Raw genomic sequence first — 20,222 nt, forward strand, 5'->3', positions numbered from 1 at the left:
ACCTCGACCCGGCATTTTGAGCCCTAAACTTGTCAATGTCGCAATAAAGTATGAATTAAATCACGTGCTACTAAACCACTCACCAAAGATCGTATCACGTGCAAGGGTGTCATAAAAGAAAAGTCAGTTTTTGAATTTGACTTTTTTAACTGCTTTACAGAAACATAACCCACAAATTTAAAACAGAAATAAATTATTTGAAAAAGTTTAAAAAAATAGGGAAAGTTATCTTATCTATCTAAGTGTAACCATTTGGTAAAAACAGTCCTTTAATTAAATAAATAACGGGGTGTGTGCGTACGTAAACATGCCTCCACCAACAAATCGCGACTTGTTTATAGTCCTAGTGGATTTGAAAACATCTTCGCGCCTTGAACAATTGGACACTTTACATACAATAAAGCTGTACGACATATTGAGCTCCTCCAAGGACCTCTGCAGTAAAATTTACTTAGTAAACTCGACACACACATCGAACAGTCACAACTACAAGGGCATACAAATATTCGATGTTGGCCAGGATGGCAGTCCTACAATCCCTGAACTTCCCACTGAAACAAGAGAGTCTGATTTTGTGGAAGCTATACAAGTTGCTGTTACTGATCTTGAATCTGATGCTGCCACAACAAATTCCAGTAAGATTTTTTTATCATACCAAAATTAAAACTTTGCAAATATAGTGCTGGTCATAAAGATTTCAACAAATACTTGAACTCTGTATAGTAGTTAAAAATCATGAAATCAGAATTATACTGTGCAACCAACTATCCTAATGTTTTAAATTAAATTGCAGAAGTCATTACACTGAAAATCCTTTTTCTAACTGATTTGAGCTCCTTCCAAAAAACTGAAAACAGTTCAAAATTGACTGAGTTGATAACTGATTTAAATCGCCTGGATATTTTCCTCTACATTGTTGGACCAGATGTTGGTGCCCTTCCGCAAGCACTTCTGTCATTCAATGATGTGACAAACTGGATGAAGCAGCTTTGCAGTAATTTACCAACAAATTTGAATGTTGTAAAGACCATTTTGAGTGAAGTGCCACATACTGTTGTCTGCAACTATGACATTGGCCTGCACCTTTTCTATTCATATGCTTATTTTAAAGGTAAATTAATTTTTTGTAGTTTCTTTACAGTGATTAACTAAATTTTGTTGCAGCAAGACAACCTTGGAATGTGCCTTTGGATATAGATGACATGTTTAAACTTGAAGTTTCTACAATCAAAATAACTGAAGCTAATGCTCCAATTAAATTGAAAAGTACAGTTAAGACAGATAACTACAAATGGTAATTTGTGTATTTTATGAATTCGAATATTATAACAAATCAATAGGGTTGCTGAAGAAGAACAAGATAAAACCTACGACCTACGCGATACTGTCAGTGGGATAGTAAGACATGGGAAATTTGTAGCAATTGAGAGTGATGCAACCTTTAAAGCTATTGGACCTAGAAGTTTTCGTATTTTGTTTATCACATCACTTGAAAATGTGCCTGAAGTATAACTATTTTTTGTTTAAATGTAGATAGTTGAGATTGAATCAAAAATTATTTGCAGTATTTTCTTAATTCAGAAGGTTCTTATGTGGTTTTACCAGCAGAAAAACAGAGTGATGATTACTACACATTTTTCAAAACATTCTTAAGTGAATTAGCACTCCAAAATATGTATGTAGTTGCAAGGAGAGTATACAACAGAGATAACAATCCTCAATATGTAGCTTTAATTCCAAGGTAAATTAAACAGACACATAAACAAATTTAGTTAAAAAACAATTTCCAGACCTGAACAAACATGTTTTGTTATGTGTGGATTACCTTATGCTCAAGATATAAGGTATCCTTATCAAGAAAAATCTCTAGCAGCAGCACCAAAAACAGAAATCAACCAAAATGTGTATGATTTCTTGGACAGTATCAATGTAAGCAGTGGGAAGTGTCAACTGGAACCACCCATTCTAGCACCAAGAATGATGGTTTATCCTTCTGGACTAGCTATCATTAACAAAGTGAAGGAAAAAATTAAATTACCAGGTAAGTTAATGTTTATTACCTAACATTCATCTGGTAATTTTTGATTGTTTTAGGGGTTGTTGACAATAAGGTGGGTATAATTGATATTAAACCCTTGAAAGGGGTGAAAATCAAAGAAGAATGGCCGGATCGACAGGTTGAACCAATCGCAAATGATGATGAGGCAAACTTGGCTGATTTTAATGATGTGGAAGATTTTAAGTTTGATTAAGTTTAATGATAGAGTATTGTTGTTGTTTTTTTTTGTTTCCAGGTTAGATTTGTTTACACAGTATTTTCAGGTTAATTAAATAAGGATTAATTACGTCTTCATTTTTTAATTTATAAATGTGTCCAACTACAATATATAGACTACAAAGCGTTAAGTCTAATATTAATAATTTGACAAGAAAAAGGCTAAAAGTGTTGAAAATAAAAGAAATAAAATAGAGGAAGTTTTTGGTAGAGCCAGACATTTTGCCTCATAAAGAATTTATGTTAGAGAAGTGAAATTGTCCATTTTGTGTTGTTTTTTTTTTGTATTAATTTGTCTTACAGCGTTTTTTACCAAAGATTTGCTACATTAGTTCGTATTTCTTGGCAAAAGTTTCTCAACTTACCGCATATAGTTTTCCCGTGCGTATCCGTCCACTTATCAAAATGTCCGCTAAAAGTTTCTACATTACTTTTACGTACACTGAAAATTTACTGATCTGCAACTGTACCGAGAGTTGAAGTAGAACGCAATTTTTGACGCAAAAAAGAAAACATTTTGGAAATTTCCCATTCTAGAATAAACGCGATTTCAACTTTTGAAATAAAATAACAAAATGGCCACTACGAGAATTGCGACAAGCAATAAAGAACGAAAGCGATAGAGATCACGTGATAAGAATATTTAAACGACTTAAAACCTACACGTGATTACTGTCGGAAAACGGATTTGACAATTGACGTTTTTTTTTGGTTATGTTTAATATTTTTGACAGTTTACAGTTCAGTATTGTTTTGAAATTGGACGGTTAAATTAAAAAGATCTGTTTTAGGAGAGTTTTAATTGAATTTCTTAATAACTACCTCATCTAGATACGTGGTATATTTAGAAATAGGTATCTACCAAGAACCTAACAAACATAATGAGTCACAAAACCGACTCGTTCAGGTTTCAACGAAGTTCTTCACAAAACTCTTCTGGTTAGTTGTTTGGAGTGTGAAAACTGTGAACTAGTAATTGTTTTTACTTTAGGATCGTCAACTCGTAGTACCGGTCAAGAAAAATGCAGGAAAAGGTTGGATTACAATGTTGAACAACGTAGTAGTGGCTCAGCTGACTGTAGCACATTGCAAGAATCCCCCGAGACATCAAAAACCAGCAACGACCAAACAGTTTTGTCGGTTTTAAACCTGAATGACACGAGAAGGTACATCAGGAATGGTGCTGAACGTCTGTCCAGGTCATTTAAAAGCCTTCGAGTCACTTTTGGCACATTATCTCAAGTAAGGCCAAATTTGGATATTTTGTTAGTCTGGTGTTAATGGTTGGTTTCTAGCACTTTAAAACATCCACAAAACGTCGCCAAGTTTTGGAGGAAGGTCCCATGACACCGATCCAGAGTAACCAAACTCCATATACACCTTCCAGACAGGTTCTAGGAAGAACACCCACTAAATTGTACAGCCCTTTTAGTATTGACAGCCCTTATCACCCTACCACCACTCAGGATCAGGAAAATATCCCAGTTAATTAGAAACAGTTTTTTATGAGACTAATCAGTATTTTTGAAAATTCATTGATTGTGACATTTATATTAATTTAAGCATTAAGTTCTCAAAGTTGTTTGTGTTCAGTATGAGTGGCTTTAAAATGTATCAGAGATTAAAACCAGTATTATTGTGTAAAGAATAATTAACAAGAGAAGGCTAAATAAATTTTCTATTTTGTCATTTATTGTCTAAAGAAATTTTAAAATATTCAATTAGTGTAGGTTTGGTTTTGAAATCACAAAGTCTCTAGATAGTCTCAACAGTCCTTAATAAGATATAATGTATGGCTCTTACCAGTCACTTTGTCTGCATTTCCATTTGTCCATTTTCTTGGTCTGCTGAGTAACTCAATCTGAAAATACAAAAAAGTTCAACCCCTTTGGTTGTTTTGCTTGACTGGTTTAACCAAAATTGTCTAGTACCAAGATTTTTGGGTGTTTTAAATGACCGTTAATAAATTGAAAGGGTGAAAAACCCCATTTTCTTCTCTAATACCCTTTAGAGAAAAACGTCGGTTCCAGTCTTCTGCAGCTGGTTTTACTGGAACCGCATTTTTTACCGCAAATATTTGACATGTGGTTACCATATTACTATCAGCCGTAATTGGTCCATCCTTTTCTTTTATGCAGAACATTAAGTTTTCCTCTCTCTTTCTCGCCGGGGATCCTGTGGGATCGTACGCTATTGAGATCAACCAGTGGCGGAACTTTAAACACCACATCCATGCCCATTTTATTATCCCTTCAATAATTTTAAAGCCACTTTATGTGTGCGCTTGATGGGAGGTAATAAGCGAATTTGGTATTAAATTCGGTTTTTAACGGAAATTCAATGTTTTTGATTTTGAGACGCCCATGGTTATTTTTTAGTTAACAATATATCCGAAATGATATGAATCCAGAAAGTAAACTAAGTGTCGATTTATTGTTAAATCTGGTGTGTAGCAAGTGTTGTGTGTATAGTTGAGCTGGAAGCAGAAAATTCTAGTGAATTTTAAAGTCCAAGAGAAAATGACTGGAACAATTGATAAAGTAGTCTGAAGCAAGTGATTCTGTAATCTTTAAGAGATAAGAACATTTGTTGTACATTCCGGAAGTATATATACAAAGTGGTCCATTATCACTTTTAACACACACAGGGCAAATATTGCACTTTTTGATGCAAATTGTCTTTTAGGTCAGGTAGGTATATGCAATTTCATCTTCCAATTTTCCAGATTAATAAAAATAGTTTATTCAGGATCAAAAATGTTAAACTTTATTTTAAAATCACTTTAAATAGTGTTTCATATATGGCACCTAAATTTCTAAAAAACTTAAGTTTTATCAAAATCTTATCCAGATTTTAATTTTTGAGTATTATGTGACTACCTCTATCAAAAATGACAATCCCATATAATTTTGAATTTTCTTACAGAGTTTGCCACGCCCACGTGACAAAAATGTCTATTTCCAAGCCTATTTTGGGTGTCAAGCAGTGAATTTTTGCAGAAATCTCAAACTAAGTGCAATATATGATAATTTGTGGTGGTGTACTTTTACGCTAGTATCTTGGTTACATAATTAATTTAGTAAACTCTCTGTCTCAGTCACTGTAAATTTGACAATATTTAACTTTAATGGAAGTCTACATAAAATTGCGTAAATTTCAGCACAGTGGGTAGTTTGTGATTGGTAAAAAAAAACAACTTTCAGATTGCTGCTTTTTTTGACCAATCACAAACTTCACAACAGTGCGCTGTGATTTCACTCCAAGGGTTTTCAAAACATTTTTCCAAACTTCTCTAGATATTTGTGAGCATTAAGGTGAAGCAAATATGTTATGTCCGCCATAATTTTTACTTACTCGTTTTCCTTAAATTTGAACTAATAATGATATAGACTTTTTGTAAGTTAGCGCAGAGAAAATTCATATAACACATCAACTATAATAATTATTAACAATTTGCATAACAATCACCGAACACTAATAATTGTATTAAAAATTCATTCAATTAAAATAAAAGCAAACCAAAACCAAAAACATTGCTATTTTTATTTACTAAACTAATTTTATACATATTTATGCATTAAATGTAAAAGAACTCGATAATGGATAGACGTTCAAAAGTCTTATCGTGAAAACCACACTTCCTTTTTACTAAACGCAGCTGCGGCCATATCATTATCCAGAAACGATATAAATACAAAAATATGTTTTGTTTTTGTCACACACTCACTTGGGCTTTCAAATGTTTTATTGCTATTTAGTGGTGAAGTTGGCGATTGAAGTATAAAGGAGTAAGTTTTGATTTTAATTTTTTTTTATTGTTATACAACCTAATGCGATTGGGCTTTTCATAGGGCTGCTAGCTTGATTTTGGTATTGCAAGCTGCCTTTTGAAGGGCATTATCGCTAAGGTATTCTACAATATTACTTGGTTTATATACAGTTGGCCCTGAAAAGTGTCTCATCGCAACTTTCTTCTAGTTTTTGTCTAAATAATTGTTCAAACTTGTCTTCAATAAAGCTTATCATTCTTGTCCTAACCTGCTCCATGCAAGTGTTGTAATCATTAACTAGGGTTTGGTTTAAGCAACCATCCAGAGAAATTGTCGCGTCTTCCTTTGCATCTACAAAATACTGAGCCATTTGTTGAGAGTATAGTTGCATCCTAAAAGAAACCTTAGTTAACCAAATAATATTTTTGTAAAGTTTATTCAAAACCTAATATCCCAAACTATGTCTCCATTAACATTAACGATGCATGTGGTATTAGTACAGGCTATATCATCGATTTGGTGTCGTTTGGTTTCGTCGTAACTGCCAAGTCCAGAATATTCATCTAATTTTTCCATAAACGGAAGCCAACTGTCCACGTCTTCATCATCCGGATTGACGTCATTAGACGAAATAGTCTAGAAGTTCGTAAGAATCAAATTTTAAAACAAAATTGGAAAGTAAAATAAGTTTCTGATATTTTTAATATTGTAGCATGATAATTACCTGATACAAAACACTGAACACAACGACAAAACACAAAAAGTAACGCCTCATAATGTTTTATTTCAACCACTTTCCAGAAAAGACGAAATTGATTGCAAAATGCATTAGAAATTAACGAGCGATAAACAATAAAGTGAAACAAGTCGGCTTTTATCTTATCTTCATTATCGCGCTTACAGGATTTTTCGTTTCCATTATCGGGTCTTAAATACTCTATCAATGCTTATCAGTTAATTAGGCGCAAAGTTGTAAAGAGAGGAAAATTACAGGTAGTGATTTTCATTTACCAAATTCGTCATTGCCAAATCATAATAACAAATTTGCTATGCTGCTCTATGTAGTTTAGAGAGGTCATTAGTTATTTAGGCACAGCTAGGTGACATTGACATGACTGAAGGATGAGAGTGGAAAAAGAAAACAAACGAGCACATGACATGCCTGGAAGAGTCAGAGAAACAAAATTGAAATTTAAAAAAAAACTAATGAACTATCCCCTGTAACAAAATTCCCGATTCAGCGCTTCGTCTTTCCATATCTTTGCAGAATCCAGTTTTCGTTATCCGGACGCATGTCTCAATAAGGAAAATCAATATCCAGGAGCGTAGTAATTCGGGGCTCTCATTCATAAAAAAAAATTCGTCCCCGATTTTAGGTGATTACTTCCTAACCCCCCCTTCAAGTTGCAGTTACGTAATTACCCTCCCATTTTTTAGTTACTTTATAGTGTCTTTCCGTGCACAACCAGGAAATTTTCGTATAACCAAACCATTGTAGACCAAAAAGTTTGTGTTTGTTTTTTTTTTGTGGGTTATTAGAAACTCTACAGGTCCTTCCGACTGTCCGATTTAGTGCACCTGGAACGTATTTAAGAAAAAAAATGATTTCTAATAAATCGAACGAAAACAGTTACATTCTAGATAAAACGAGGAGTCAGTACCATCAATTTTCTGAAGACAGGGTAAGTAACAATTTAAATATTTAGTTTACATTACCACTACAATAAATTATAAACAATACAACTTGTGACTTACACTTTTTAGGGTAGTAGCATAGATTCACACGAAAATGCGTTCGACGACATGAAACAATTAATTACGGTAAGAAAATGTCAAGAAAAACCTAAATTTAAGGTGGGTTTATACAATTTCTCTCACCTTAGTTGTGATACTGGCTTTAGTGGTGTAAACCCACCTTCATTTCACAAACGTCACTTTGTCACTTCATTCCATTGAAAAAACTAAATAAACTGGAAATTGTTAAAGTTCAAATTGAGTGTTAATAGTTATTTAACGTCGACTGTAGTTAATAATAAATGTTTATTATTCTAAAAAGTTTGAAAAAAACTAATTTTCAGTTGTATAGGCAATACGGCAAACCGAAATCATAGGCACCCTTGACAATGACAGTGACAGTTGGTTCAGTCGTTAATGGTGGATGTCAACTGAATAATATGCGTCTATTTCTCTCTGTTTAATACAAATAAAGTAGAATGGAACTAAACTATGAGACCTATTTGGTTGCTTTTGATAAAATCGTGCATTAAAGTAAAACAATAAAAAAATCATGCATTAATGGGACTCATTAATGAACGATTTTGTATCCGTTATCGTCCATTAAAAAAGCTGTTAATACGTGGTCGACGGAAAAAATTATTAAAGCAGTCACGCGACCTCAAGTAATGCACTTTTGAACTTAAAATGATGCGGAAGGGCAAACTTAAACTGTCAAATTTGAAATTAAATAAAACAGTCACGTGACCCTAAAAAAAAGATGATTTTTTTTACGATCCCATCTCTAATCAGAAAACCCAGCTGTCAAATCCATTTTGTGGAGAATATGATAATTTTTGAACAAACAGGATTGTTTGGAAAAATCTTTTCGCCCTTTAAAACCTACTTGTGCAGGCATTTGCGGGTTACCGTGCTGTAATTTACGCAAATCCTGCACATCTGAACCATCACAAATACGCATTATTTTTGGAACAGGCTTGGCATCTGGTATGTTAAATAAATTGACGAATTTACGCATGTTTCGCATGAAAAAAACGTTAAATTCTTACTCACCAACCGTTGATATGCTCCCAATATGTGTCTAGCACGCGAATTGTACGATTTTTCAGTCAAAAAAACACATTAAATTCAAGTCGATAGTCACAAACGCCGCCGAGTACTCTGTTACTGTCATCTGTCAACGTGTCCAGAATGCACAATCAATGATATGAAAATGTAATTGGATGGTCATCACGGAGCTGTTTTTGAAGCCAACATTTTGTTTCACCTTACTTTGCAATCAATCAATTTTTCCAAATAATCTGTATATTTGCTGTGACATGAATAAAAACAAACCTAACCTAAGTTATGTTGCTGTTAATCGCAACATTGTAACGGGTGTTTAATAAATGTTACGGTCAGGTCGCCTATGGATGGCATTTGTCACAAAAAGCGTATGTCTTAGATAAGGTTGCAAATAATTATTATATGACAGCTGTCATTTCAAACCATATACGAACTTATCAACGGTCCTACGTTCATGCTAGAACCACAGCCAAGTACGACCATAACAATTATTGAACACCCGTTACTTTAAGTGCAATGGCAATGTCGGACAGGTTTATTAAGATTATATTTTTCCTTGTTTAATTGGTTTAGCGTAGATAATCTGACATTTGTACGAAACTGGTCACGTGTTTTACTCATATTTAGACGCAAAGAGCCGAATCTCAAAATAAACTAACACAACTACTCTGTTTAGGACGAAGAAAATGAAAAGAAATCTTCGTTACAACATGCCAGTTTCAATTTTATAAACAGCATAATCGGTAGTGGAGTGATAGGTAAGTTGCATGAGGAAAATTGTTGAAATTACTAAAGACAACGGACAACAAACAGGAATTCCTTACGCCCTCCACGAGGCAGGTTTCGGCTTTGGCCTCCTTCTTCTAGTATTCGTTGCCTACATCACCGATTACTCCCTCATCCTCATGATTAAAGCAGGCCACATTAGCGGACGTTTCTCTTATCAGGGCATCATGGAGGCGGCCTTCGGCAAGGCAGGTTACGTCCTCCTGGGGGCGCTGCAGTTCTTTTATCCGTTTATAGGTGAGATATGGTACTTACCTGCCGCAGTTGTTGGTAATTTGATTGCAGCTATGGTTTCCTACAATGTGGTGGTGGGGGATACGGTGACTAAAGTGATAGTACGTCTGACTGACATTGGACCACATCATCTATTTGCCAAAAGAGAGATTATAGTTTTGATAGCCACAATTTTTATTACTGTACCGTTATGTTTGTACAGGGATATAGCAAAGTTGGCCAAGATTTCCTTCTTCAGTTTGGTTTGTATTGCGTTCATCCTGTTTTCCATTATGTTACGGATAGGGCAGTTAAGCGAGTTGGTGTACGTTTTTTTTTTCAACATTCAATCAACCTATTTTGATTTTAAAAAAATTCTAGTCCTCAACATCCACATTCTTGGAGGTTTTTCAACACGGATATTATTCCGGCTATAGGAATTATGGCTTTTGGTATAAGTTTTATTTCCTGATTGGCTACAGATATTTTAAGTTCTATTTTTTAGCGTTTATGTGCCACCATAACACTTTCCTGATTTACGGTTCAATAGTGGACGCTACACAGAAAAAATGGGAAATTATAACTCACGCCTCCATTTTGACCAGTCTGATTGTTGCCTGTCTATTTGGCATCGCCGGCTACGCCACCTTCAAAGCGTATTCACAAGGTTTGTTTATTTGTTGTTTTCCGCCACAATCAAAAAGCACTGTTAATTAGTACGGTTGCAGATTATTATTAAAAAAAAGTGGTAAAAAGCAATTTCAACAACGCAATAACAGTTTCAGTTTCAACTTCTTGACAGCTGTCAAAAGTTTTTGACGTTGCATAACAATGTTGCCGCTAACACTTACTATACGTCAATGAATTTTAATCAGGTGACCTGCTGGAAAACTACTGTTGGGACGACGATCTGATGAACGTGAGCCGAATTCTTTTCAGCGTCCAGATCCTCCTCACCTACCCGATCGAGTGTTTTGTGACCAGAGAAGTGGTGGAAAACTCCATAATAGGGCGCGACCCCGCCGAGCCCGTATCTCAAAAACTGCACTACATCATCACTTTGTCGATTGTGGCGACCACTTACTTGATTTCCATGGCAACCGATTGTTTAGGCGTGGTTTTGGAATTGAACGTAAGATCATTTTTTTGGTCACGTGACAAACCAAAAAACTGTTTATATTTATACAGGGCGTTTTGGCGGCAGTTCCCTTGGCCTATGTGTTACCAGCGTTGTGTTATCTCCGTTTAGAGGAGGGTAGTTTACTGGACAGGGCTAAACTTCCGGCATTGGGCGTGGCAATTTTCGGTATGGTGGTCGCCATCTTGGGCGTGGTCTTTCTGTTCATGGACCTGGAGAAAGTGAACCAGTGCAGTCACGGTCAGGTTATGGCTTATTGCACTGACCGAAATTCCACCACTAATACCACTTTAGTGAGTCAAATTTAATTACACAGCCTAATGTGTTATATACAGGGTGTTTCACTTTTAGTAGCCAAAAATAAAGTCAAATGACATGCATATGAAATGCATAAAAAATGATTTAAACAATAGCACATCAATAAGTGGACACTCTGTATCTAAATATAGGTTGTCTTCGGTTATTCCTCGCTAGACCAAGCAGACTTAATTTTGACAATTGTCACATGACCCTCCATTAGGGCAGTCACGTGATGACTGGACAACTGTCAGATTGGTGAAAAGAGGAATATCCACTCTCAGTTATGGTTTAACCGGAATTCTAACCAAGTTAACAATCACCCCTATATACCTTATAGAAAGCTTAAAAAATAACTACATATAAACTTAACATGCAGTTATTAAAAAAAACGAGAATCGAGCCAAATAAATGTGATTTTTGTAAAAAGAGTTAAAATATATTTACACCGTGTATATAACGATAAAAAGCACCTATTTAAATAACTTTTTGAGAAGGAAACGTTAATATTTAAAGTTTATTACAGTTTTATTAGGTACTCTAAAATGTTCTATATACAGGGTGTTTTACATAAATGCATGTCATATGTCACGTGACCTACAGGACGTCATTTTTATTCTAAAATGGTCACGTGACCTTTACCTTAGGCATGCTCACGTGATCTTTGAAATTCATCAATTTAAACTATACATTTATGCTTGTTTCCCCGATACTACCAAGTCCATTTTAAGTACAACTTCAGCTAAGTTGAGATTTGAATGTGACAGATCAGGTGCAAAATAACACATTCTAATCTAAACTTATCTAAGCTGTTCTTAAATTCCACTTAGCTAATGTTGGGGAAACGGACATTAGACTTTAAAAATGTCATTTGTAACCCAAAAAAGGAGAGTCACGTCAAAATATTATTTTAACCTGAAAAACGGTTATACGGTGACTTTCAGGCGTCCATTTTCCTATTCAAAACAGTCACGTGACCTTTACAATTCCCTTGAGACTTTAAAAATGACCACGTGATCTTTAAAAATTGTATTCGATACGTTACGTACACGACAACGTTTTCAATCTTAAAAATGATTGACAAGTCAAGTCTTTAGAATATCAATTTAAACATAAAAAACATTTTGATATTAAAAAAATTCCTTGGAATGCAATTTTCAACTTAAAAACAGTCATGTAACCTTAAAAATAATCACGTGACTTTTAAAAGTGGAATTGATGATTGAAAACGATCACGTGGCATGTAGGTTAATGTTTTAATCTTAAAAATGGTCACGTGACCTTTAAAATGCTTAGTTTGCCGTTAAAAGTAGTCACCTAATTTACAAAATGAAATTTGACAATCGCAAACTTGAATTATTTTTGATGTACGTCTAAACCCTGAAATAAGACGCATTATTTATCGTAGAACACCCTGTATACTACCTATAAATATCATGTTGAAAAATAAATAAATATAAACAGCCAGAATATTTATTTATTACTAGATTTACATGTATAATAATAAGATATAGTTAGTATTATAGGAACTGCAATATTATTTAGTATTTGAGAATATGTATGTATATTTCAATATACAGTGGTTCAACCTATACAGATAACTTTAGATTTATAGAGCATTAGGTTAGTTTATTAGGAAAACATTATTATTTTATGGTTTAGTAAGTGGAACCATCCTGTATCTAGAATATAAATTATTAAAATCATAATTTTAATAGACACTGATAAAATGACGGGGTTATTAACTTAAAGTATATAACAGGAAACGGTTGCTACTTTCTATTTTATTTTTTCATATTTTTGGGCAACTCTGTAAACGTTTGTCAGTTATACAATCACCCTGTACCAGTAGTAAAACGTAGCGTTAAGATTGTTAACTTAGGAAAAGCGCCGCTTGTGATATTAATCAAAATACGAAAAATAATTTATGGCCTTAAAAATCATTTAGTGAGTGTGTACATTTATATTTTATTAAAGTTGTTAAGTGTTATTAAAATTAGAATCCCTGAAAGAAAATTTCCATAAGCACACCAATGAATTTGATTCGTGGGGAACTTTACTAGCGAAGAGATAATCAATAATAATGAATTCAAACCACATTTCTTGATTAACTGACTTATTTTAGATTTTTGGATGCGGTAAAATTAGTTCCTAAGCGTTTATTAAAAATGTCAAAAAATGTAAAATTGTACAAAATTGAATTCTTCTCTTTGAATCTATTGCACCTTACTTTTATGACCGTCACATGAACTCACTCTATATACTTATTAACACAAAATTATATTATATTACTGTAATCTAGTTTTATTTCGCTTGTCCCCCCAAATTGAAAACGCAAAAAGTGTTTCAAAGTTTTATTTACTTCCAGAGTAACATCTTTACAGAATTTATATCTAAGCAATTCCATTAATTTTTTTCAAAGTCAGCGTACAAAATACAAAAGCACTATAACAATGGTGGCAATGTCATTCTGATTTAAAGCTTTCTTAGCGGCCGACTGAACAGGTTTTGTTTGCAAGAGACAATATACAACATTTCAACAAATAATTACATCTATTTGGAGCAAAATTGAGTAAAAAAATGAAACTATAATTAGATTAGCAAATAGTCGACCAGTTTTTTTTTTTGAAAAACAATAAAATAAATGCTTGTTCGATTTAAGTTGAAAAAGACCAAAAGTGCAACTATCGGCTAATCCAAAAACATGTAAGTAAAGTACGATTAATATTTCATATAATAATAATAATTGAACGGGGTCTGTGTGCTTTTTTACTTGTTCTCCAGGATGCTGGCTTTCAGTTTGTCGTAGTTGGCGCCCGAAAACGTAAAAATAACCTCCTTGTTTTTGATAAACACAAAGGTAGGCATGGAGGAAATGTTATACTCCATGGCGATGTCTTCGCACTCGTCTACGTCAACCTAAAACAAAAGAATAACGTTATTATATTATATCAATAATGCAGTTTTACTTATTTAGAAACTTAACTTTTAGTATAGTTGACTAGTGTCTTTTTGAGGTTAGCTTTTTACAGGATTGTCTACCTACCTACTTACAGGACTTGAAGAATCATGAAGTGTGTTAACCCCCCAGTTTAAAACTGTTAAAATTTCAATTTCATATCTAGACTCTTAACTTCTGGCACAGTTGACTAGTGACGTTCAAATTGACATTTGACTTTCTTGACAACAACCAACCACCCAAAACCCCCACCATCATCAACTTTTTCATTTTCTTCTTATATTCAGCTTTTTTGTTCAATCTTGCAATTTTTTCGTAAATTTGTTGCAAACAACATCAAAACAATTCCAGTTCACGTGATCTCATTGTCATGTGCCAATAGATAGATCATGTGACAAACTGTTAAGTAACGTCACGTAGCACCCAAGGTCGTTTCTTATTAGCTTTATTCGGATTTGGGCCATCTACATGGATATGTGTTGCTGTGTACTGATTTACAGCACTACATAAAAATGAGCGTGCAAATGGTCCAAACCCATATTCAAAACTGTTCAGAATCAAAAACCCAAACAAAGCTATTGACGTTTCAAGGTAAGAGATACTCCCTCTGGTGATCAGTTTTGAAAACAGTTTCGGGCATTCCAGCTGTCATTTCTCCGTTTGTTTACATTGATTTTGACAGTGACAGTGTCATATTATTTATAATGTTAGGTTAGGAACGTGTTGCGCGAACTTGAAACGCCAATTGATTATCTGAGGCGCTATTTGTGGTATTTCCGCTAATTTGCAAAATAAAATTAACTGAAATCTTCTTTCAATTAGAAGCATCAATGGAAATGAACAAAGATGGTGACAAGTATTGTAAGTGACATTTGACAGTGTGTCAAAACGGATGTGACGCCATTTAAATAGGGCTGTGAAAATACCTGGTGCATTTGTTTACATCAAATATTTTTTTATTATTTATATTTTTATTTTTGATGTTTTACATTTTTAAACAGAATTTTAACGCATTTCAAACGTCAGAATAAGTTAAAAATGACACTAATCTTTAAAGACAAATTGGCTTTAGAATGTCCATACTAATCACCGCTTATTGACATTTGACACCTGACAGCGTTCAACTCTGTCAAACTGTCTAAATTCAAATTGTGTTTAAAAATCCTTAAAACAGTCATCTGACCGTAAATATAAGGCACAGTTTTGACCTTGAAAATTATCTCAGACATCAAATCTGTCAGAGTAAAAAATTGAAAAAAAAATTGTTTAAAAAAAAAAAATAGTCAAAACAGTCACGTGACCCTAATGAATACAGTGTTGGACTTGAAAATTGTCTGGGACGTGACCCCAAAAAGTAATGCAGGTTGGAACTTCAAATTGTTGCGGAATGGCAAATTTAAACTGTCAAAGCTCAAATGCTGACAGGATAAAGCACTTGATGCTAAAAAATAGTTAGTGATAGAATGTGACGGAAGCAGCTGACAATGGCGGGCTTCTGTCACATTCTACAGGTCTTTTTCTTGATAACTCTCTTCCCTTGTTTCAAGACACCCAGGAGTTTTTACGATCCCATCCGTACATTCAACAGCTGGTCACGTGACCACTTTATCAGTAAGCCCAACTAAAGTCTTGTGACTAAACGCATGGCACTCTGACACTCTTTTTAGCTCTATCTTTGTCTAGAGCACGGATTTGCAATAAATAGTCCTCTCCTTTTATATGTATAATTTTGACAGTTCCATTCCCAGATAAAACCAATACATTTTGGTAGATTAAACCGACAAGATTAAACTTTCTATCCTATAAATCTAATAGTAACCTTATCTAGGTCGTTATTAGATTGAATTGGTAAAAACGCTTTCAAACGCCCACCGTGTTTTATGACCGATTTTTTCCATTTCGTAATGCAATGAGTTATACAGGTGTGGTAAATCCAAAACCGATCATAGGAAAACCGTGTAACTGACAGAGAAACGTAGATAATTGCAGGCGCGGGAGAAAGACAGGAAACGAAAAAAATATCAAGTAGGCCATATTTTCATATCAAGTAGGCCATATTTTCAGCGCGCTGTTGCCAAAATCCACCCCGTCGGGTGGACGGGGAATATGACCTACTTGATATTTTTTTCGTTTACTGTCTTTCTCCCGCGCATGCAATTATCTACGTTTCTCTGTCAGTTACACTGTTTTCCTATGGTCGGTTTTGGATTTACCACACCTGTATAAAATATACAGGGCTAGCCAACTATTATGTTACATTTTTTGATCCTGCGGTTTCTCTGTTTGTTCAACAACTTTGGACTGCAAACTAGATTATATCACCGTTTCCCATTCTAGGGCATCATCATCTTTTTATAAAAACCACACATAGGTATGGTAACCGGATCCATATATGCGTGACGTAAGTTGTTGCAGGAAAAATACGTTATTAATTCTGCTACAAGTATTCTGACCTTCGTCATTTTTGCGTCGTCATGAACGCTTACTAATTCCAATATTTCCAAGTTATTTAGCCTGTGAATCATTGAAATTCTTGAAACTCGCATACCTTTAAAATATGAACATCGGAGTATTCCTTGGCCAATTCCTCCAATTTGGGGCCGATCATCTTGCACGGACCGCACCAGGTGGCGAAGAAATCGATGACCACCAATTGTTCACCGGCGTCGGTCAATTTTGATTGCAAATCATCCTAAAAAAGAAAGATTTTAGTCACCAAGTTGTGACGTATGAAAATACATGCCAATAAGTAATTGATTATTATGTAATAATTTTTGGAGTGTCTCAAAAAAGATTAGATGGACTTATAAGTAGTCTTGTCACGCCATACAAAAAGCTTGTAAATTAATGAAAACGACCTCCACACCATGACAAACATTAACTTTTCAGTTATTTAAACAGCAAATATGGATTGCTGTTTTAATAAACCCTAGAGTAATCAATTGTCCGATTTTACCTACAAATTTGGAGAATTAATATTGACTTGACCTATTAATAAAATTACAAAACTAGTTAAGTGTGACTGTTTGTATTCCTGGTTTAATCGCTAGTTTAGTTAAAAGTTAGATAACTATAGCCAAAGCGCAATAATCTGCAGTATTTTTATCATTCTTAGAATAAACAGTGACAAGCTATAATATATGGTGTGTCGTAAATGTGTTACTGATTGTGTTATCTTTAACTCTAATACATATTCTATGCCATAGAAACCAAAATGGAGAATATGTTTTAAAATTTTGTATAACCCAAAAATTGCTGGTGCATTATGGAGTACAAATTGTAGGAATTGTAGTATTTTGAAAAAATATTATCATAAAATAGTTCTTTCTGCCATTCAAACTCAGGAAGAATTATGAATTTTGTAATTTAACTTTTAAAAATTTTGCCGCTCTCTAGCAGGCAAACCGTGCCACCAACCAATCAACTTTTATACGTCAATAAAAAGCTCATTTTATTGGCTATCCATTGACATATAAAAGTTTATACAAAGTGTTGCAAATAAGGGAGTTATTAACCCAAAAAGTACACTAAGTCATAAAAAATTAATCAAATTTGACGCCCTCTAGCGGCCAAACCGTCTAACCCATCAACCCAAGAAGGTATATTTTTAGAAAGCTTATTTTATTGGCTATCCATTGACGTATAAAACTCTACTAAAAATTATGCAAATACTTAAATTAATCAAGATTGAACAAAAAAGATGCACCAAAAAGTGATGAAAAAATTGTGTAACTTTGATGCCCTCTAGCAGCCAAACCGTCTAACCCATCAACCCAAGAAAGTATATTTTTAGAAAGCTTATTTTATTGGCTCTCCATTGACGTATAAAACTCTATTAAAAATTATGCAAATAAACGAGTTATTAGAGATTGAACAAAATGATGCACCAAAAAAGTCATAAAAAATGTCAATCAACTTTGACGCCCTCTAGCGGTCATACGACACCACTAACCAATCGAATTTTATACGTCAATAGAAAGCTCCTTTCATTGGCTCTGCATTGACATATAAAAGTGTATACAAAGTGTTACAAATACGCGTGTTATTTACGGTTTAGTGACAGAGTGCACCAGAAAGACTTTTGACTGTTTCAGGGCTAATCTGACCCTGGAACATTAGGAAAAACACGGTCACGTGACATACAAGGCCTACCACGACATAACGCTTGCAACGTTCATAAAAAATTGTTTTTGCAAATGACAATTTTCGTAAGGGTGAAATTTGTCTGAAACACCGTCACTATCCTAATGGGTTTCGTAATTATGTTGGCCACTTAGTGGAAGCAAAAATCGACCCTAATGATTTTACTTCTACAGTTTTGCTACAGCTGTAAGGGGGGAAATCAGGGCCCTACAAATCCGATTTGGAAAAAGGTCCTTAAATAAATTTACAGTCAAGAAAAACAGGTAGTTAACTTTGGAGCCCTCTGGCGGCAAAACAAAGCAACCTATTAACACAGAGGACCATATCAAGACATATAAAAGTCTATACAAAGTGTTGCAAATAAACGAGTTATTTGACAATAAAGACAGTTGTGACTGAATTTGACAGGTCTAAATTTAACCTTCAATAACTCGGTTATTTTTACAGTTACAGGGTGGTTCAATGTATTAATTTAAAAAATAATCTTTTTAAATAAGTAACCTAATACAGACTTAATCATAAGAATAAAGAGTGTTACTAAAAACTAGACTTTCTGTCCTTTTTGTGAGCCCATTTTTTGACCACCCTGTATCATATATTTTAATGTGGCTCTGCAACCACAATTAGCAAAATTCACACTGAAGCTAAATAATAAGAAATGTTTTACGTGAACATTGCTATAGCAAATGTTACATAACACAAGAAGTCAATCAAATAGCCAACTGTCAAATTATGACACCTGACATTCTACTCACTCTGTAGATGTATACAATTTCTGTCATAGCTTATATTGTAAGTCTTCTGTATACTAATATTTGCAGAAAAATTTAGATTTTATTACATTTCTTCCACTTCCAATAAGCTTTGCTGTCTCATATTTCACAGTAGTAATAAAAATAGCAAAAACATAATGTTTGTCAAATAATTTGTAGTTTGTACACTCAGGAACTTAGCAAAGTTTACCCAGTAAAAACAAGCCATAACCAAACAATCCCACCACAGTTAAATAAAACTGCATTACAAACACTTGTAACCTAAACATTTTCTCTTAATTTACCATAGTTTATATAACAATAAGGTAAGTTTAATCAGGAATGAATCAGAACTGTTAGTGGGTTAACCTGACTCCCAGGGATATTTGGTAATTAGTAATTCTGCAAAATTCAAACATCTCTATTGAATAGACCAATTTCGACCCCCCAAAAAATGCAGAACTACTTTTGACAGAATAGTTATGGAGCATGAAACTAAGTTGAATCTTGACTGGCCCCCTTAAACTATAAACTACGTTACTTTAACCTTAAAAAACACACAAGATAGAAACAAATTTAGATGAGGTGTACTTTTACTTTAGCTGCTGGCTAATCAGTAACCTTGCCACCAACATGACTAGTTGAAAATTAACAATTTTATAGTGCTTGATTATTAAGGGGCTTAAGGAAAACCGTTGCCCAAATCCGGTCTGCGACGTTTCACTATCCTAATCACTTTTGCATTGAATTCAAATTAATGTAAAGGCAAAAAAACGTGTGAATTGTTTGAGCCCCTTTGGCAGCTTGGAGACGCAGTCCAAACCGCTTTTACCAACCGGAATTGCATTAAAATTAACTGACTCACCTTGTCTTTGATGTGGGTAACCATTTTGATGGGTTTGCTTGGAAATTCGGACTGGGAAACCTTAAAAAAATGCAGTTAACACACGTTGACTTCCACTACTGCGAGGAAAAATTTGCCGACTATCGGCAACAAAATGGAAGATTGAATAATTGAAAAACACTCGATCAAAAAACGCAGAAACACAAATTACTATCTCTGTTTAACTTGATGTTACTAAGTGAAACA

At 34.1% G+C, this 20,222-nt stretch overlaps 5 protein-coding genes across 6 annotated transcripts; 3 read left to right on the forward strand and 2 right to left on the reverse strand.

The window, feature by feature from the left end:
• The first annotated feature begins 183 nt into the window (after positions 1-183).
• On the forward strand, positions 184-2,347 carry LOC145726472 (uncharacterized). Its single transcript, XM_081975571.1, has 7 exons — positions 184-635; positions 794-1,111; positions 1,165-1,294; positions 1,341-1,506; positions 1,566-1,741; positions 1,791-2,041; positions 2,095-2,347. The coding sequence occupies exons 1-7, from the start codon at positions 308-310 to the stop codon at positions 2,250-2,252; spliced, it is 1,527 nt and encodes a 508-aa protein (XP_081831697.1). The 5' UTR covers positions 184-307; the 3' UTR covers positions 2,253-2,347.
• Positions 2,348-2,998: 651 nt separating this feature from the next.
• LOC145726494 (uncharacterized) lies at positions 2,999-3,964 on the forward strand. Its single transcript, XM_081975622.1, has 3 exons — positions 2,999-3,214; positions 3,267-3,517; positions 3,571-3,964. The coding sequence occupies exons 1-3, from the start codon at positions 3,157-3,159 to the stop codon at positions 3,766-3,768; spliced, it is 507 nt and encodes a 168-aa protein (XP_081831748.1). The 5' UTR covers positions 2,999-3,156; the 3' UTR covers positions 3,769-3,964.
• A 1,835-nt stretch (positions 3,965-5,799) lies between these two features.
• Positions 5,800-6,929, reverse strand: LOC145726496 (uncharacterized). The gene is made up of 3 exons (XM_081975623.1): positions 6,770-6,929; positions 6,491-6,681; positions 5,800-6,437 (listed from the first exon to the last, which is right to left on the reverse strand). The coding sequence occupies exons 1-3, from the start codon at positions 6,818-6,820 to the stop codon at positions 6,206-6,208; spliced, it is 474 nt and encodes a 157-aa protein (XP_081831749.1). The 5' UTR covers positions 6,821-6,929; the 3' UTR covers positions 5,800-6,205.
• A 641-nt stretch (positions 6,930-7,570) lies between these two features.
• Positions 7,571-13,575, forward strand: LOC145726477 (putative sodium-coupled neutral amino acid transporter 11). 2 transcript variants are annotated; one of them, XM_081975584.1, is made up of 10 exons: positions 7,571-7,727; positions 7,810-7,866; positions 9,521-9,602; positions 9,658-9,867; positions 9,916-10,168; positions 10,225-10,295; positions 10,349-10,510; positions 10,719-10,975; positions 11,032-11,274; positions 11,502-13,575. In XM_081975584.1, exons 1-10 carry the CDS (start codon positions 7,647-7,649, stop codon positions 11,538-11,540), a joined length of 1,455 nt encoding a protein of 484 aa, XP_081831710.1. In that variant the 5' UTR covers positions 7,571-7,646; the 3' UTR covers positions 11,541-13,575. The 2 variants fall into 2 exon arrangements, with proteins under 2 accessions (XP_081831710.1, XP_081831711.1); XM_081975585.1 differs by lacking the exon at positions 7,810-7,866 and having other exon boundaries at positions 7,582-7,727.
• A 43-nt stretch (positions 13,576-13,618) lies between these two features.
• On the reverse strand, positions 13,619-20,158 carry Trx2 (Thioredoxin 2). The gene is made up of 3 exons (XM_081975632.1): positions 19,998-20,158; positions 16,786-16,929; positions 13,619-14,197 (listed from the first exon to the last, which is right to left on the reverse strand). The coding sequence occupies exons 1-3, from the start codon at positions 20,019-20,021 to the stop codon at positions 14,048-14,050; spliced, it is 318 nt and encodes a 105-aa protein (XP_081831758.1). The 5' UTR covers positions 20,022-20,158; the 3' UTR covers positions 13,619-14,047.
• Positions 20,159-20,222: the final 64 nt, after the last annotated feature.

The sequence above is a fragment of the Ips typographus genome, linkage group LG3, assembly GCF_016097725.1.
Source record: "Ips typographus isolate SLU linkage group LG3, UJ_Ityp_2.0, whole genome shotgun sequence".
NCBI lineage: Eukaryota > Metazoa > Arthropoda > Insecta > Coleoptera > Curculionidae > Ips > Ips typographus.